Source organism: Phaenicophaeus curvirostris, chromosome 1 (genome assembly GCF_032191515.1).
Source record: "Phaenicophaeus curvirostris isolate KB17595 chromosome 1, BPBGC_Pcur_1.0, whole genome shotgun sequence".
Lineage (NCBI taxonomy): Eukaryota > Metazoa > Chordata > Aves > Cuculiformes > Cuculidae > Phaenicophaeus > Phaenicophaeus curvirostris.
The window spans coordinates 23,450,028-23,467,989 of NC_091392.1; the positions used below are offsets into that span (position 1 = coordinate 23,450,028).

At 39.6% G+C, this 17,962-nt stretch overlaps 1 protein-coding gene across 4 annotated transcripts in view; it reads left to right on the top strand.

Moving 5' to 3' along the window:
• Window positions 1-17,962, top strand: part of CADPS2 (calcium dependent secretion activator 2) — a 313,820-nt gene that overhangs the window by 57,417 nt on the left and 238,441 nt on the right. For all 4 annotated transcript variants that reach the window (XM_069850643.1, XM_069850660.1, XM_069850652.1 and 1 more), the window contains exon 2: window positions 9,121-9,234. In XM_069850643.1, coding sequence (XP_069706744.1) covers window positions 9,121-9,234 — 114 coding nt within the window. The remainder of the gene's footprint in view (window positions 1-9,120; window positions 9,235-17,962) is intronic.

Consider the following 17,962-nt stretch of genomic DNA (forward strand, 5'->3'; position numbering starts at 1 on the left):
CAGGAGAGTTTTATATTGGATATTAGGAAAAATTTATTCACTGAAAAGGTTGTCAAGCATTGGACCAGGCTGCCCAGGGAAATGGTTGAGCCACCATCCCTGGTGGGATTTAAAAGATAGGCAGATGTGGTGCTTAGCAATATGGTTTAGTGGTGAACTTAGAATCACAGGATCATAGAATCATAGAATGGTTTGAGTTGGAAGGGACCTTAAAGATCATCTAGCTCCAACTCCCGTGCCATGGGCAGGGATACCTTCCAAGAGATCAGATTGCTCATAGCGTCATCCATCCTTGCCTTGAACATCTCCAGGGCTGTGGTATCCACCACTTCTCTGGGCAATCTGTGCCACTGCCCTGCCACCCTCACAGTAAAATGTCTTCCTAATACCTAATCTAAATCTACCCTCTTTCAGCCATTAACCCTCATCCTGTTGATGCAATCCCTGATAAAGACCACCTTCCAAGCTCTCCTATAGGCCCCCTTTAAGTACTGGAAGGCTGCTATAAGGTCTCCCTGTCATCTTGTCTTCTCTAGGCTGAACGGCCCAAACTCTCTCAGCCTTGTCCTCACAGGGAAGGTGTTCCAGCCCTCTGATGGTTTTTGTGGCCCTCCTCTGGACTCCATGTCCTTCCTGTGCTGAGGACTCCAGAATTAAACACAGTACTTCAGGTGAGGTCTCACAAGAGCAGAGTAGAGAGGCAGAATCACCTCCCTCAACCTGCTGGTCACTCTTCAAAATGAGACTGTTGGCTTTCTGGCCTGCAAGTACACATTGCCAGCTCATGTTGAGCTTCTCATCCACTAGCGCCCCAGGGCCTTTCCTTCAGAGCAACTCTCAATGCATCCTCCTCCCAGCCTGTATTTGTGCTTGGGATTGCACTGACCCCGGTGCTGGACCTTGCACTTGGCCTTGTCAAACTTCATGAGCATTGTGCAGGCACACCTCTTGAGCCTTTCAGGGTCCCTCTGGATGGCATTCCTTCCCTCCAGCGTGTTAACCATGCCACGCAGCTTGATGTCACTGACAAACTTGCTGAGGATGCACTCAATCCCACTCTCCATGTATGTGACAAAGATATTAAACTCCACCAGTCCCAATACCAGTCCCTGAGGAACTCGTTGCCATTCTCTACTTGGACGTTTAGCCATTGGCCACAACCCTTTGAGGTTTACCATGCAGCCAATTCCTTATCCACCAAATCATCCATTTGTCAAATCTCTGTCTCTCCAGTTTAGAGACAAGAATGTTGCGTAGGACAGTGTCAAAATGCTTTGCACAGGTCCAGGTAGATTATGTCAGTTGCTCTTCCCTTACTTACCAACGCCGTGGCCCCAGTGTAGAACATCACCACACACCATATTTGTCAGGCACAATTTGCCCTTAGTGAAGCCATGTTGGTTGTCACCAACAACCTTCTTATTTTCCATGTCCTGCAGCAGAGTTTCAGGATGATCTGCTCGATGATCTTGCTGGACAGAGAGGTGAGACTGGCTGGCTTATAGTTTCCAGGGTTGTCTTTTCTAACATTTTTAAAAATGGGGATGCGTTTCCCCTTTTCCAGTCAGTCAGGACTTCACCAGAATGCCGTGACTTTTCTAATATGGTGGCTAATGGCTTAGCAACTTCATCCACCAATTGCCTCAGGACTTGTGGATGCTTTTCATCGGGTCCCATGGACTTGTGCATTTTCAGGTTCCTTAGATTGTCTCAAACCTGATCTTGTATAGTGGGCAGGCAGTTCCTTGATGTTCTGCAGCTTGGGCCATGTGGCTTGAGTCCTTGCCAGTGAAGGCTGAGGCAAAAAGGTCTGAGAGTGCCTCAGCCTTCTCCATATCCTGGGCAACCAGGTCTCCCGTTTCCTTCCAGAGAGGTCTCACATTCTCCCTAGTCTTCCTTCTATTGCCTGTAGAATCTTTTGGTTTTGTCCTTGACATCCTTGGCCAGATTTAATTCTTAAAATGTAACAGATTTAATAAATTTAATTCTAATAACTTGGAAGCATTAGGTCTACAGTTGGACTTGATGATCTCAAAGGTCTTTTCCAACCTAAACAGTTCTGTGATTCTTTATTTCTAACTTAAAGTGAAATATACTGTAAGTGGAATTGAATGGCCACTACATTATTGGTAGTGTTTCTGGTTTTTAAGCAAGTGGCAAACCAATGAAGGGTAAATGGCATATTGTGCTTGTTTGATTATAAAGAATGAGAAATGTGTTTGATAAATGTATTAAGTGATTTTCAAAATCTAATATTTAATTCTACAAGGTGATGAATTGCTGCACAATGAGTATGTACACGGGCAGTCGGCACTGAGTGACAGCAAACAGAATAGGTACAGACACTATTTTACTTGGAATAGCTTCAGCTCTGAGAAACTCAGAGAACATCTAAGGTTGCTAAGTGACAGCAAAATATTTGTCTGTTATTTAGGAAAATGAAACTGGTTTATCCAATGAATAGTAAAGGACAGCATATATAATGTGCCACCCACATGCTGTATAGGACCATTATTATACATGATGAAGACCCACATAATTCAGCACAGTAAACACAGCAATCATCCTTGTCTTACTACTGAGATTCTCTAATACTATTTATTTAATCTGCTTCCTCAGAAGAACATTTCCAAAGTAATTCATTATAAATGAATAGTCTCTGTTCCAGCTCTGAAACAAAAGTAATATTCTTGTTTGTGTAGCCAGATAGTGGAAGAGGAGTGAGCATTGCTGTTGAAAACTGGCTGTTTTCTTTGCAGGCTTATTCTCATCATCGTTGTGAGAAAAAGCTCATTAACAGTCAATGATGTGGCACAGGAGTTTTGTTTTCCTGGAAGGACAGGATAATGGTGGGTTCAGCGTCAAGTTCTGTGCCCTGCCCTTCACTCTCGTAGCGGTAGTGTGTATATGACTTCCCATAGCCTGAGTCCAGCCATGGATATAGCCATCCATGGGTGATATTGGGAAGCTGGGGTTACAGCAGGGTTCATCGTGTACGCAGTCTTGTGTGACTCTTGAATCTTGTTCAGCAGCAGAGTCAAGAGTTTGTTTCAGGTGTTGTTAGATGCTGTCCTGCCATTTCTAAGGCTCATTTGGGAAGAGGAAAGGTCGCTGTGATGCGTTGACCAGTACTTACACGCAGATGAGTGGGGAAACCCTAAAGAGGAGGCATAGGAAGGGAGTCCCTGAACTTGATATCTTTGAACATACTACTGTGTTTGGAGGAATCTGGAAGGTGAGGAGACCTTCCAAATGGCAGTCAGGACAACACTTAACCAGCTACCTTTCAAGGCAGAGTGAAATAAAATGAAGCTATCTAAAAGAACCCATCAAAAACACGTTAAGTGCATACATGCTTAACAAGTTATGTTCAAAGAAGTGTGTAGCAAGTTAGATGGAAATGGATTTATTGGTACTTTCATTTCTGTTCATTCAGGGATGCAAATTTATCTCCTCGCTAGAATGGAAGGGAGAGACAGCTGTGTGAGGAATGCTTACCAGGTTATTTCTTTTTCCACTCTTTGGTCTCAAGAAATAAAAGTTTTGTCCTGGTTTAGTATCCCTTCTCCCTCTCTCCTAGCCTGGACAACAGCTAACTGGTCAGCTGTAGTCCCAGTTTCCCCTTACAGGGAAAGGGGAAAGGGAAACAAGAGAGAGACTTGCAGGTTGGAAGCTGAAACTAAAATAGCACTAATGAAACAAAAATAATGAAAATGAAAATAATAATAAGAAAGTAATAAAATAAATACAAATATAAAAACCCCCGAACTGAACTCCCTTGATGAGTGACCCTGCAGGGCACACACAGGGAAAATGCTGGGCTGGACTCAGGGGAGCTGGATTCAGGAATGGATGGATTTGGAGTAGGCAGACGGACAAAGTCCTCACTGGATATCAGCTGTCCAAGAAGAGAGCTCAACCCTTGTGATTCCTCAACTTCATAGTGAGCATGGCTTAGATGGAATGGAATAATCTGGTCAGTTTTGGATCACCTGTCCTGTCCACTCCTCCCTGCAGGTGTGACTTTGTTTCACTCCCTTCAACTTGACATTCCACCATCTAGGTGGCCTTGGTTTCCATAGGGATAAGTATAAACTTTCTACATACCAGTGCCCTGTTACCTTGGTGATAAACATCAGCCATTATCGCTTCTAGAAATGGGCACTGGCTGAAAAACATGCAGTTAACTTTCAGAAAATGAAGTTACTTAGAAGAGGCTTAGCTGAAATGTTAGAGAATTGGTCCTGCCTTAGCCCAAATCGGAATAAGTTTTGGCTGAGGGTGTCCAGAAGCAGCCACTGCTGTTAAGGGCACTGGATGAAATGGCATCCTTTTGAAATAACAAAGTTTCTTATTTTTAGGAGGTGTTCAGGGACTGAAGTCCTATTTGGTGCTACAGATTGTATACATTGCAGGTGAGAATTCAGGCAGTGGCTCTTTACTCGGCTCCTCCCTACCTGCTGTTTTCCTAAAATAGCCATATGGCCTGAGAAAGTAATTTCACATCGCAGTGTGGGAATAGAGAAGAATCAATGCTGTCGCTCTTGTTAAGGTCAGGGGCTTGTTGGTACTCCCGCAGATCCCAGCTCTGAATGTAAAGACATGCGACCTGTGGTTATTTCTTTGCTATATTTCTAAAATTGCCACAAGGTGGCAATGGCTCAGAGTGTTCCTCCTCCAGTACCAGCTCTTTGGGTGATGCACTTGCAGGCAGCAGGGTCAGACACAGGCTGTGCTTGCAAGCCAGCATCCGCGGTGCTCTGGGGCATGGAGGAAGAGTCTGATTGTGAATAAAACACAGGCTACGTTCTAAACTGTTCCATTTTAAAGACAAAAGTTTTGTTGGGGAGAGTTGTGCTGCAACTTATGTCTTTGTCAGCCTCTGTGGGTGCATGTATTTAGGGCAGTAGTGAGCTGCTCTGTGGACTTGGACAGTGAGAAGCAGATGAAAATGCTCCAGGTCTAGCATCGGACTCTGTTAAGCTAGGGTTTTAATATTTTTCTTTCTTTCAAAGAGCAGATGAGCAGTATTACTGTTACAAATACATACATGCTTCTTTTTTCCTTCGAAATGTTGGAGTTTATTATTTAATGAAGTAAAGCCTATGACATTGGAAGAACTCCCAAAACTACCCGGTTTGTTTGAAATGTAACTTCTTATAAAAATAATTTAAGCTATGCGTAAAATCCATTTATTGACATTTTTTAAAGGTATGAGCTAAAACAGAAATGCCTCTAGATTTTCATATCCAAGTTTCACTTTAGTAGGGAAAAGGCAAATCTTTAAATTAGTGCTCATAGAGGAACATATTGGAATATGTAAGACTCCTTTGAAATGTTAAATGTGAGGTGAGGGTTTGTTTGTTTTTTGGTACTTAGGTGCTTGAAGTTCTTTTGTTATGTTTGTATTACTCCGTAAATTATGAAAAGTTAAATTGCTGCTGCAACTTGAAAAAAGGTTATTCTTCATTTAATTAAATAGCTCTTTGAGAAGTTTATTCTATCTTAAATACATGTTTTCATTCTTTGATAGTCTGTTAAGGTTACCAAATGTAACATGACTATAAATGTTACCTTTTGCAAAAGGCACAGGGGTAGAAGGGAAGAGAATATTTCTGTACCATGGCTGCAATAAAGAAAACAAATCTGAGGGCAGTTAATCTTGTTTTCCCTTAATACTGTCATTGCTTTCTTCACTCATTCTGCAGAACACAATCAAACTTGATATTCTGAGTTGCCAGAATTTAGTTATACATTCTCTCATGAAGCAAAAGTAGTTACTTATGATATATCACACAGAGAATGCAAAATCCAAATAAGCTATACAAAACATGAAGCAAGGTTGATGGAAAACAGTGGAGTCAGTGAGGCTTTGCTGTAATCTTCAGGTATATTTGGAGTTCGGTTTACATTTGGGAGTACGTGTAGTAATGTCGATTTTATTTCGCTGGTTGTGGTTCTTCCTGTTAGTATTAAAATGTGGACGCAGGGGCACTGACAGTAATGATGTAAAGAAATAGCAAAAGACTAAAAGCAAAAGTCTGATGTGGATAGAAAGGTAGTATGCACGGAGGAGAAAGGAGGAAAGGGCACGTGCAGTGGAAAAGTAGTCCTGCTGCGGAGAATTTTCAGCTCCTTTATGTGAACTTCTACCAGAGGTAATCTGACTAGGCTTAGTGCCCTTAAGTTTAAGCATTTCACTTGAGATTCTGGTTATGCTTCATGTCCTAATCTCTCGTTCCTTATTAACCAAGATGGACAGCTTCAAAAGTAGCCCAGATTTGAGAAGACTGAGCTGTTTGACAGGTTCAAGAGCCAATGTCCTATACAGACACCTGTTTCTCTTTATTTGCTACTACAGCATTCTAATACAGTTAAACTTCCCTTTTCCTCTGCATTTCTAAGCTGCTGCTTTTACTTTTAGTTTTGCTTTGCAGTGTTGGTTTTTAGGTAATTGGCTGCAAATTGAAGAGTGTTAATGAATCCACTAAAAATTACCTACATTAAAAAAAAAATGAGTGAAAATTCACTGTTCACTCAATATTCTGACAAAGAAAAAAATTAGAGGGATGGTATGCTACAGTAGACTACTATAAATTATTCTGTATCTTGGCAGTTAATACAACTGCATCTCTATATATGACAGTACTTGAGACTTGTAAACCAGATTGCAGATCATCTTTAGTGCAAGATGTAGCCTTTCATATTTTCTATTGGAACTATTTTTAAGTTTTGCAGGAGAGCTTTTATCCCCTAAAAAGGGGAGGGGGGAAGGGGAGAGGGGAGGAACCCCAAACTATTGCACTAAACTATAAGTAATTGAAGAAACGTAGGGTAATCCTCAAATGGACTTAACTGTTTTAATTACTTACTACCTGAAGCCATGAATGTGAAAGCCATGAATAAATATTTCAAGGACATTTCAGTTTGCTGAGCTATGATGGTTGGAAAAGAGGAAGTCAGAATTCAATTTATATTTCATTGTCTTATTCATAGTGTTTTGGTTTGATTTGGGGTAATAGACAAGCAGATCACCTAAAGAATGAAGTCTGCAAGCATGAAAACATATTTCTGTAATTGCCTTGGCAGGAAGCCCATGTGTTGTTGTGGCAGAGCTGTGTATATTCCATGGGATAGGAGCAGCTTGCTCACCAGTGGCACACTGTTTGCGGGAGTGCTCAGCTCTGTTTTTTTTAAGTCCACTACGAGAACAAGGTGTGCTGAAAAAACCTCTCAAACCATCCTTTATGATTTGCTTTTTCTGATATCCTAACTTGTTGAGTATCTTCAGAAAATGAGAGAAGAATAAGGGGAATTGAATAAAGGGTAAGACCTGTCCATCCTGCATATCTGGGAATAAAGTCTGATTTCTGTTAAGAATAGCTAACCTTTGCGGTACAGATTCTGTGCAAGGAGCTGATGTCTGTCAGGCAGGTGGATAGATGCCATTTTTGGTGTGTGTGCAGGCATGACACAAATGCTCCTCTCCCATTCATTTTTAACTAGCAGTGGTCCAGGTTGGCAATGTGTCGGTGTTGGGATGATGCTCTCAAGAGCTCATGCAGAAATTTTTTCCAAGTTACAGCAATATCTGTTGAAATTTGCTTGCCTCAATGGGAGGCTTTTTCTTCTGTACGGGTTTCTCAGGGCTTGTTCTGTATTGCTGATTGTTTTGTAAGAGGAGGAACAGAATTATCCTGTATTTTTAACTACCTTGGATTTTTTTCAATGGCATTTGGCTTTGCATTGCTATTGCCTATATTTGACTATTTTTAAGAGGGTTTCTCATATTGAGTATTTAGATCTATACTACTGTTTTCTGTTAAAATAGAACAGCTTTCACGTTTGCATTCAATTTGGAGAGACTTGCAGTAAATTGCTGTACGTTTCAAAGCAGCACATGACTTGACAAACAGCAAACTTTATGAAGGATGAAAATCTGCCGCTGTTGATAAGAGGGAAATAAGAGATTGCCTAAGGTAGGCCTATTATCAGGATAACAGTGTTTTACTAATCTTGTAACAGTGTTGTATCTTAAATGGTTTCAAAATGTTGACACTAGATACCTGAAAGCCTATAGTCACCATACTTACTGTAGATGCCAGAAAGTTCTGTAATAAACAATGATGCGATCAAGGTAGTGTTATTTGTTGCAGGTTAGCTATTACAAATATAACTTTCTGCTCTCTGTAAAAATCAGTTGTGTTTGGATTTTTGTAATGTTAAAGTTCAAGAATACTCACTAGAATAAAGGCTTTACATTAATTTTAAAGTTCTGGGAAAGCAAAACAACTCTTTTAACTGTTGCTTTGTTCTGTTGGTATGTTAGTGGCAGTCTCTTCTGATGTGACATTCTGACTTCTCCCAGATTTGATAAGGAGAAATACCTTACCAAATATTTCAAGATTTGCTTGGAACTTTGGTAAAAGGCCTGTGTCTGGATCTCTGGAGAGCGTTCAGATTTTGGCTTTTTCCATAGTGTACTATTCTCTGCTAGGAGTCTATTTTCAGAGTGCACTCAACTTTGATATGAAATCCACCCAAAGCAATTTGGTATCAATCTTGGAGCCCCGTGGCTGCTGTTCCTCAAGATTTGTTGTTTCATGTTGTTCACAGTAGCATAGCATCAATGGCTAGAGGTCTGTTTTCTTCAGAGGGAGCATTTTCTTCACAGAGAGCATGCTTGTTAAAGCATTCCAATGGTTGCACCTAGATTACTTGAAGAAATGGAGGCATCTCACTTGGTTTTCACATATTTGAAGACTGAAAAGATTGACATATTTGAACAGTGGAGCTAAGCGCTACATTTTATTAGCCACCGGGAAGGTCAGGCATTTTATTCACCATATGCGTATATAAAATATTGTTCAGAAGTATGCATGCAGTCTTACCTGTCGCATCCTAAAAACACAATGGAAAGAGTAAAGGTTTGGTTGCATGCTGAGTGTGTCTAACCTGTTGCAGCAACCTGGCTTGCCTAGATGGGACTCTGAAGAGCTGTGATGCACTAAGGAGCCAGAGTCCAAGTGTGTATAGTGCTGCATATTTTTACTTCAAGACTAGCTGCATTTAATAATGTTCTCACCTCTCCTTTCTTTTTTTTTTTTTCCTCCTACACAGCTCAATAAGCAGCAGCTACAGATACTGAAGGAACGCTTCCAGGCCTTTCTGAATGGGGAGACACAAATTGTGGCAGATGAAGCGTTTTGCAATGCTGTGCGAAGTTACTACGAGGTAAGTTGTGCGCTTTGTTTTCTGTATTGTTTTAAAAGTTCATAGGTTTGCTTTTAATGCAGGTAAAAGAAAGGAATTTTAAGTTTCAAAGACTGTGAAGTTCCAAACGTTCTACTCCAGCTTTGTCATTTTTAAAGTTGAAATCCACTGCCTGGGCACAAGAGATAAACTGAACTGGAAAATATTCACCCTTTTTGAGGCAGGGTGTGTGTGTGCAAAGAATTTTTCTGGCAGCATTTGTTACAACTAGGCACCACTATCTTTCTCTCCATATGTCTAAGTTACCTCTTTTAATCAGCGCTTCACTTGTATTTCTCAAGATATTAACTTACATCTTCTGATTTTTAGTTACCATGCAGAGTTTTATTGAGAGGAACTGCCTATTCCCTTACGAAAGAAGAGAAGCTTTCACACAGCTGAGCCAGCTCTTGAGTTCTGGTATGTTCAGTGCCTGCAGCCATCAGTGCATATCTTTAGATATAGTTTTAATTGCCTAAGGGATAGGTCCTATTTCAAACTAAGAGGACAGTTCACTGTCCTTTTTGTAACACCAGCAGCATATGGCGAGAGAATTTATTTCTTACTTTTAGTAAATGGCACTGCAAATTCATAGGATCGTAGAATAGTTTGTGGGTTCGAAGGGACCTTTAAAGGTCATCTAGTCTAACTGCCCTGCAGTGAGCAGAGACATTTTTAATCACATCAGGTTGCTCAGAGTCTCATCCAGCCTGACCTTGAACGTTTCCAGGGGTGGAGCATCTACCACCTCTCTGGGCCATCTGTTCCAGTGTTTCACTACCCTCATTGTAAAAGCTTTCTTCTTTATATCCAGTCTGAATCTACCCTCTTTTAGTTTGAAACCATTATCCCTTGTCCTATCGGAACAAGCCCAAAATAAAAAGTTTGTCCCTGTTTTTCTTATAAGTCCCCTTTATGTATTCAAACACTGCAGTTAAGGTCTTCCTGGAGCATTGTCTTCTGCAGGCTAAACAACCCCAACACTCTCAGCCTGTCTTAATAGGACAGACGCTCCATCCCTCTGATCATCTTCATTGCCCTCCACTGTCGTCCTTCCAACAGGTCCATGTCCTCCTTATGTTCAGGACTCTGGAGCTGTACACACTACTCAGGTATGGTCACCTGAGAGCAGGGCAGAGGGGCAGAATCACCTTCCTTCGCCTGCTGGCCATGCATTTTTTGGATGTAGCCCCAGAATACCATTTGCATTCTGGGCAGCAAGGACCTGCAAGACCTCCTCTGCAGGGCTGCTCCCAATCCCTTCATCCACCAGCCTGAATTGATAGTAGGAAGTGTCCAGGCCCAGGTGCAGGACCTTGCATTTGGCCTTGTTGAACCTCATGAGGCTTGCGCAGGCCCACTTCTTGTCTGGGTCCTGCTGGATGGCATCCCATGCCTCAGATATGCCAACCACACCACTCAGCTTTGTGTAACCTGCAAACTGTTGAGGGTGCACTCAGTCCCATTGTGTCATTGTTGAAGATACTAAACAGTATTAGTACCACTACAGACCCCTGGAGGGCACCACTTATTGCAGTCTCCATCTGGACATTGAGCCATTGACCATCACACTTGGGATGTGACCATCCAACAATTCCTGATCCACTGAACAGTCCACTCATCAAATCCATATATTTCCAATTTAGAGAGAAGGATGTTGTGGGGGACCATATCAAAGGCTTTACAAAGGTCCAGATAGATGGTATCCATAGCTCTTCATTTTTTCTCATCTGAATTCAGACATGCTCAATGAATTACAAAGGCTGTATTTTAAACCTCTATTTCTTTTGAAGGGTCTTCCTCCATGTCTCACTCTACCAAATATTTTTTTCAAAATTTTAGCTTTATTTTTTGTATAAATTATTTTTCCTTTTTCTTGGTCAGCTATTGCTTACTAATGAATGAAACTTTTTTTCATGGAGAAAAAATATGACATGTCTCAACTGAGTTTTGTCTACACGAAATTATTTTGCACAATAAAATGGAAGAGATGTGGGTGGACAAATGATTTCCATGTTGTACAGAAATACAAGAACTCCGTGCGAGTTTCTCTGATTCACAATCTGATCAGTACTGCAGTAGTTGAAGTGAAAGAAATCTCATAAAAACACTTGTGAAAGGAAGAGGATGGATCTGCAGGTGAAACAAGAGAATATGAACATTCACAAGGTACTATGTAGGGATGCAAGAACACTATAGTTTTTCTAAGAGAGTAATCCTTGGTTTTGTGTGTCTGATGAAGTAAAGACTGAGAGGAAGAACAGTTTGGAAGATGGTGCAGGGTAAGACTAAGTGACTTAGCTGCCCAGCAGTAGGTTTCAGAGGAGTGAGATGTCTCAAATTGCTGAGCATGGAGTAGAACTGTGTTTATTGTTCTTTCAGCAAGCTATGTAAGAAGCTTGTTGTGTTAGAGGACGTAGCCTGCTCTTTGGAAAGAACATGGTAGTGAATTAAAATTATTTTTGAATAAATGCCTAAAGAGTAACTGTCCTGTTAAGGTTTACTTTGTGATTCTTAATGAGATTTTTGGACACTGAGAACTATGTTTTTCAGCATACCTGCTGTTGGCAGTGAAGGGCTACCCTTAATAATCTAAGATAGCCCTATAAAATGGAATTCTCAAATTCTCCAGCTATTTTCAGCCATTCACCAGTTTGAATTAGGTGTGCAAATATTCTGGCTGTCCATTTTCGTACGAGGGATTCCAAAGAGCTCGGCATCACTGTCGACGCTATAATGACACCGTGGGCTAGTGGGATTTTCTCTATTAATATGTAATGAGCTCAACTACCAGCTGCAATTTGGTTCTTCAGTCTTTCTTTTTGTTTATCCCACCCCCACAATTCTATTTTCCATTCTTTCCAGAGATCTTCTTCTAGACTTGCACAACCTTTTCCAGTTGTGCAGTTTGAGTCTGCATTTGCTAGTAATTTTGAATTTCTTTTTAGGGTTCTGGTAGATAGTCACCAGTTCACCAGTATGCAATATTACATTTAATGAATATTGCAGTGATGGAATCCAGCTGGAGACTTAGTTCAGGCTACTGCTTCTCTTCAATGCATTTTAATCAAATTTTATGCATCTTACTTTGTATTTTCATATCATTGCTCGTATATGTCTCTTGTGCCTCTTTCATTTGTTTTGTTGCCCATTTGTTGAAATTATTAATCTCTAATACTTCTTTGTGTCTTCTGTTGATACCGTGCTCTGCTGCATTCTCATCTCTCTTTCACACAGGGTCTATCACATCTCCTTTTTGACGATGTCTATTAGTAGTTTGAATTCCAGACATCTTTCTTGTTTCTGTCATACAGCATCTTGTAAGCCTCAGTGTTAATTTCCTTATACATTAGTTGCTGAGCTACAGTTCAATTTTATCTGACATAGAAGGAAAACAAATATGTGGTCTGTGCAGTAAATATTTTACTCTAAAAATTATTTTGCCTTTAATCCTATGCAATAGTCATGGTTTAAGACTTATAACAGTAATGTTTGCAAAGCTGGCGTATTCTTACAACTGTAGCTGATTTTCTACACTCAACTCTAACTTTCAGTGTGAAAGAGGAGAGGGTTTTTTGTGCGTGTAACTTAAATCCTGTATCACTAGTTCAGGTATTTTGAGTCTGTAAATCTGTCTGTAATTACTGGTTTGTTCAGAATTTGTCCTGGGACAGGACAGGACTTAGAGCTCAGTCTCTCAGTATTTTATTTACTTTTCTAGGAATATTTGCTGAAAGAAAAAAAAAATGATAAATAAATTAATATGAATTTTGTCATCAATTTTACTGTGTTTTAAGAGAGTTGTGCTGCTGTGTCAGAACTACCTGGGAAGGTTTATACTGGTCAATTTTGTTGCCTTACCTTCCAGCATTATGTTGTTTCTAATGCTACTATTGTTTTTAAGACTTTCTATTAATATTCTGGCATTGTTTTTCATTTATTTTAAAAATGTAATAGGAAAACAATTCATAGGAACAGTTGTATCAACTCTTTTTTTATTGTTATTATCACAATCTCCCCGTAGCACCGCACTACACTTTGTGAGAGTCTCACTGAAATTTAACCTGATTCATTTTTGTGTACATATAATTAAGATTGTCTTGAGGAATTATTTCATTTTCTGTACAACTTTTAGAGATGTGTGGAGATGTTTATGGTTCTCTTTCTGTAACCATTCTCTCAGAATTAACACAGTATATTTTTATGGAAAATTTCATTACAGACATCGAGCCAGATTCAAATTGGTAGAACATCAGATGCTGGTGATACTTTTTGGATAAAGAGAAAAATTCAATCATATGGCAATTTATTATGAGTAATTATATTGGACACACTGCTAAGTATAAAATTGAGTGGGAATGTGACTTATGAAATACAGTCTTTCTTTTCATATTTCAATCCATTTTTTTTAAAAAAAAAAATACCTGTAGAATAGTCGATAATCTTTCATTCATCAGTTCTTGTATTCTCTTTCATAGAGACTGGCAAATGGTCTTGTGCAGAGCCCCAAGAGGTTCACTTGCTGCCTTTAATATACATATCTTTAATAGATATGTACATAACTTCAACTAAAGTCAGAGTACTAATTCTTTGGTCTTGAATGTGTGCAGTCTTAGATATGAGTAAAATGGGTGCAAAAAAATTGTAATGAATGTTCGAAATACAGTGAAAAAAAATTCAGTATTGTATTGATTGCAAGGTCTCACATTTTCAGCTCTGTTTAAAGCATTGTGCAGCTGCAAGGAATTTTTTGTATTGGTGTTTTTCCTGTTTTTCTTGCTGCTTCATTTTAAATATGTGTTTCTAAGCCATAATTACTGCATGCTGCTTAAATCTGAATGTTAAATGCAGGATCTGTAGCAGTTAGCACTATGAGGGGTTTTCAGAAATTAAAATCGGGCTTAGTTCAACTGTACCTGTTTGCCTGTGATACAGAGATCATAGCTAACTTAATTTCTATTTAAATCCAGGTGTTGTAGTCCTTGGCAAATTACACTGTAGTCTGCCCAGTCAGAAAATAGAAAAGACCTGAGGTTTGGCCAGTAGTGAAAATGGATGAGGCAGATTTGTACACAGACCTAGCTAAAGGGTTGGCACTGCCTGGCTCGTGGGGGAAGGGCAGTTTAAAAAAGTAAACTGGAAATAGAAAACAATCAAAATCAACACTAAGTAAGAGGAGAGGTCCCATGTCTTAGAATTATAGAGTGGGTTGGTTTGGAAGGGACCTTAAAGATCATCTAGCCCAACCCACCTGCCATAGGCAGGGACACCTTTCATGAGGTAAAGTTGCTCTAAGCCCTGTGCAACCTGACTTTTAATGCTTCCAAGTGATGAAGCATGCACAGCTTCTCTGTACAGCCCGTTCCAGTGACGACTCATCCTCATCATAAAAATGTCTTTCTGCTATCCAATCCAAATCTACCCTCTGCAGCTTTCTAAATGGCAAGAGCAACCCTTTCCTTTCCCTCTCCACAGTGAGGGTAGGCAATACCTTAAAGCATCTGCAGTAAGTAGGGCAAGTGTCCTATAAACCTTCCCCCTTCAGTCCCAAATCCTGAACTGCCAACGCAAACCCCTGTGAGTAACCTGTTGGCAAAGGGGTAGTGGGATGTGAATCCTGGCTGCATGTTGCTGGTTGACATGCACCAGAGTCTGCAGGCACACCTCTCCTAAACCTGACTGGGCTGCTTTGGTCAGTCTTTGCTTGTGTTGCCTGCCTTCCCACTGCTCTTGAGGCTGGGAACACCTTCCTTCCCTGTGCTGGGGGTGGCGTGCAGGAAGGTCTCCTCATGTGGGATTTGATAGCTGATTGAGGTCATCATGGTGCGAGGCAAAGGCAGCCAACACCAGTCTTTGCATATTTGCAATGGGTACTTTTAGCCTCTTAAGGAGTCTGAAAGTTCTACAGAGACTGAAAACGAATAAAAATTACATATAAAATAATTCCATAAACATCTGCCAGTGTAGATGTGCCTGTGATAGTATCACTGTTTCATTGTTTTGATTAAATATGTGTGAGCATTTGCAGACACTCTGAAAATGTTTTCTTCCTCTTAACACAAAGCAATTGTTTGGCCCATAGGGGAATCACACACTGGTGTGATTAAAAAAAAATTGATTATTTCTTATACTTAGAAAAGGATGATTTTTGTTTATTACTGCTTTTTTACGTGAAGACATTAAGATGTTGGGATAGTCTGAAAAAAGTTCAGGTATTTCTGTTAAGGAACTAGTGAAGCAATGATGCTATTTCTGCCTGTAATTATGGAAGGCTTGCTCTGAAGGATTTTTTGCGTGTAAGTGAGGGTCAAAAGGATCTCGCTGATGAAATTGCAGAAAGAAACTACTTTTCTGGTCTAAGTAGTATTTTGGTGGCTTTTACGGTTTGATTTTTAATATCAGCTATTTTAGGTGCGCCCTTTTTATTCAGAGCAACAAAAGGCATAGTTGATCCTGATCAATATTTCAGGGATGAAAATGACCCCGAAGGAACTAAAAAGCATTCATTATAATCAAATCATAGTTACGTGATGGAATGTTCTGTTTTGATAATTATCAAAGCAAAATAATAAAATCAATAGGTGAAGTATTTATTTAAATACATTAGAATAATAATTGCAGACATTGACCAGGTTTCAGGGCGTAAATTTGGCTTTCATTTGTTTTTTTTTAAAGTCTTCATTGGCATACGTGTGTACTGAAGAATATGAGCTTTTTACTTTGTTCAGATCCTCTTCAAAAACCTGAATATTAGGCCAACTTGGGATTTATTATTGATAGAGTCTCATTTGGAGAAGTTGCTGCAGGGTATTTTGTTACATTAATTTGAAAATGATCTTGTGTTTTGTCTTGTGACGAAGCCTTTCAACAGGCAGATATGTTTACAGTTGCACTTAACAGCACATCCACAGTTAGTTTTCTTCCAGTCACTTTAAAATGTTGGCAAACTTGAGGTCAGCGTAACGTTGGCATGGGTGCTGTTATTTTGGGTCTGGATGAGGCCACGTCTTTGAAAAGCTTCATAAAAATGTTTCTAGGCCACCTCCAAGAAAGAGGCATAACAAAGGTTTATCTAGGTCATCCGTTTCATTGAAGAAGCTCTAGGGCCTTCAACGTTTTGGATCAGCAACGCAGTTTGGCGTGTAATGGAGATTGTCTGAGTGTTAGCAGTCTAATTATTTTCCTCAAAGAAGTGAGGGGGAGATAAGATACATGAAATTAAAACCTGTGTTACATGATCAGACCTCTTCCGTGCCAAGGAGAGGCCTGATAGAGTCAAATTGCTGGCTTTGTGATGCGCAGCTTTCTCTTGAGTGAGAGTTACTGCATTGCTCTTGTGTGGAAAGTGTGTCAGTATTACACACCATGTGGATGTTCATTGTTAATTTGACTGAGGATGTCATACAGCTTTCATGTTAGCATTATAGGTGTAAGTGTAAGAGATCTGCATTTCAAACTTCTAAATGAGGTAGGTAGTCGACAAACAGAGTTTAATGCATTAATTGTACCAATCCTTAGCTTCGCAAATGGTGGGTGTTGATAGGAATAGAGGAAGAAATGGCTCATTGAATTTAAATGGAAAAAAAAAAAGAAATCCTAGTAATGGCATCTGATTTATTAATTTTGTGACCACTGTTGTTTCAGGCAAATAAGAAATGCCTTATAGATCTGACACTACACTGCAGAAGTAATTAGTGTTGGGTACTGAGGTATGTCTCCGCTGTTTTAAGCATTACATGATGATATTTCCTTGTTTATTAGGCAAATTCTAATTCTCTGTTAATCTGAACAAACCAAATAGAAAAACAGGAATGGCTCAAATTGTTACACAACAGTGAATTTGGTCTGCATTGCTTAATTATTTTTTTTCTAATCCCAGTGTTGTTTTACTCAATCTCAAAGGAAAACAAAACATCTCTGAGCATTGTTTTTGCACAGTTTTTGCACTGAGACATGGGCTATACGCATAATTTCTTCAGGCTTTAAGTTTTATTAGAGATTCACTGTAGAAAGTTGCCATATTTTTCTGATTAATCATTCCACTGAATTGCAAGCAACTAATAGCTAAAGGATTTCTTGATTCCTAAAACCAGACCAACCAACCAACCAAATATCTTAAATCCAATGCACCAAGTGAACGCATAGTATAGGAGAAAACCTCCTATCTTCAGGTACCCCTAAATGGAATTTCTAGGATGGTTTTTTGCTCTGGATATTATTTCATTTATTCTTACATTTCTAGATGCTGGGATAAATAACTGGGTTTTGCATATTTTGATTGAACCTCTCTGCTACTGTTTTGCTTCAGCATAGAAAGCTTTACCTGTCAAATCCTTAGACATGTATGACTTAATGGTGAATTGATAATCTCTGAGTAAAATAAGCTAGAGAGAACGTGGCAGTAAGGGATAAAAAATTCAGCAAATACCTGGCTGAAATCCAGAGGTCAGTAAATGTGAAGTGAGGTGTAAATTCTCACTGATCTCCCTCAGCCCTATTCCATTTCTATTCAATTACTAATTTCAAAAGATAACAAATTCTTATATCCTAAGAACTGTGAAGGCAGAAGACAGACAATGATGATGTAATTTTGTGATTGTTTTGATTGATCTACGTTTCCCACCACAGAGTATTGCTGAAAAGCCAGATTGGAAAATGAGATTCTTCTCCAGCTTTTATTTTCTGTAGTAAGCTTTGTGGTGCTGCAGTG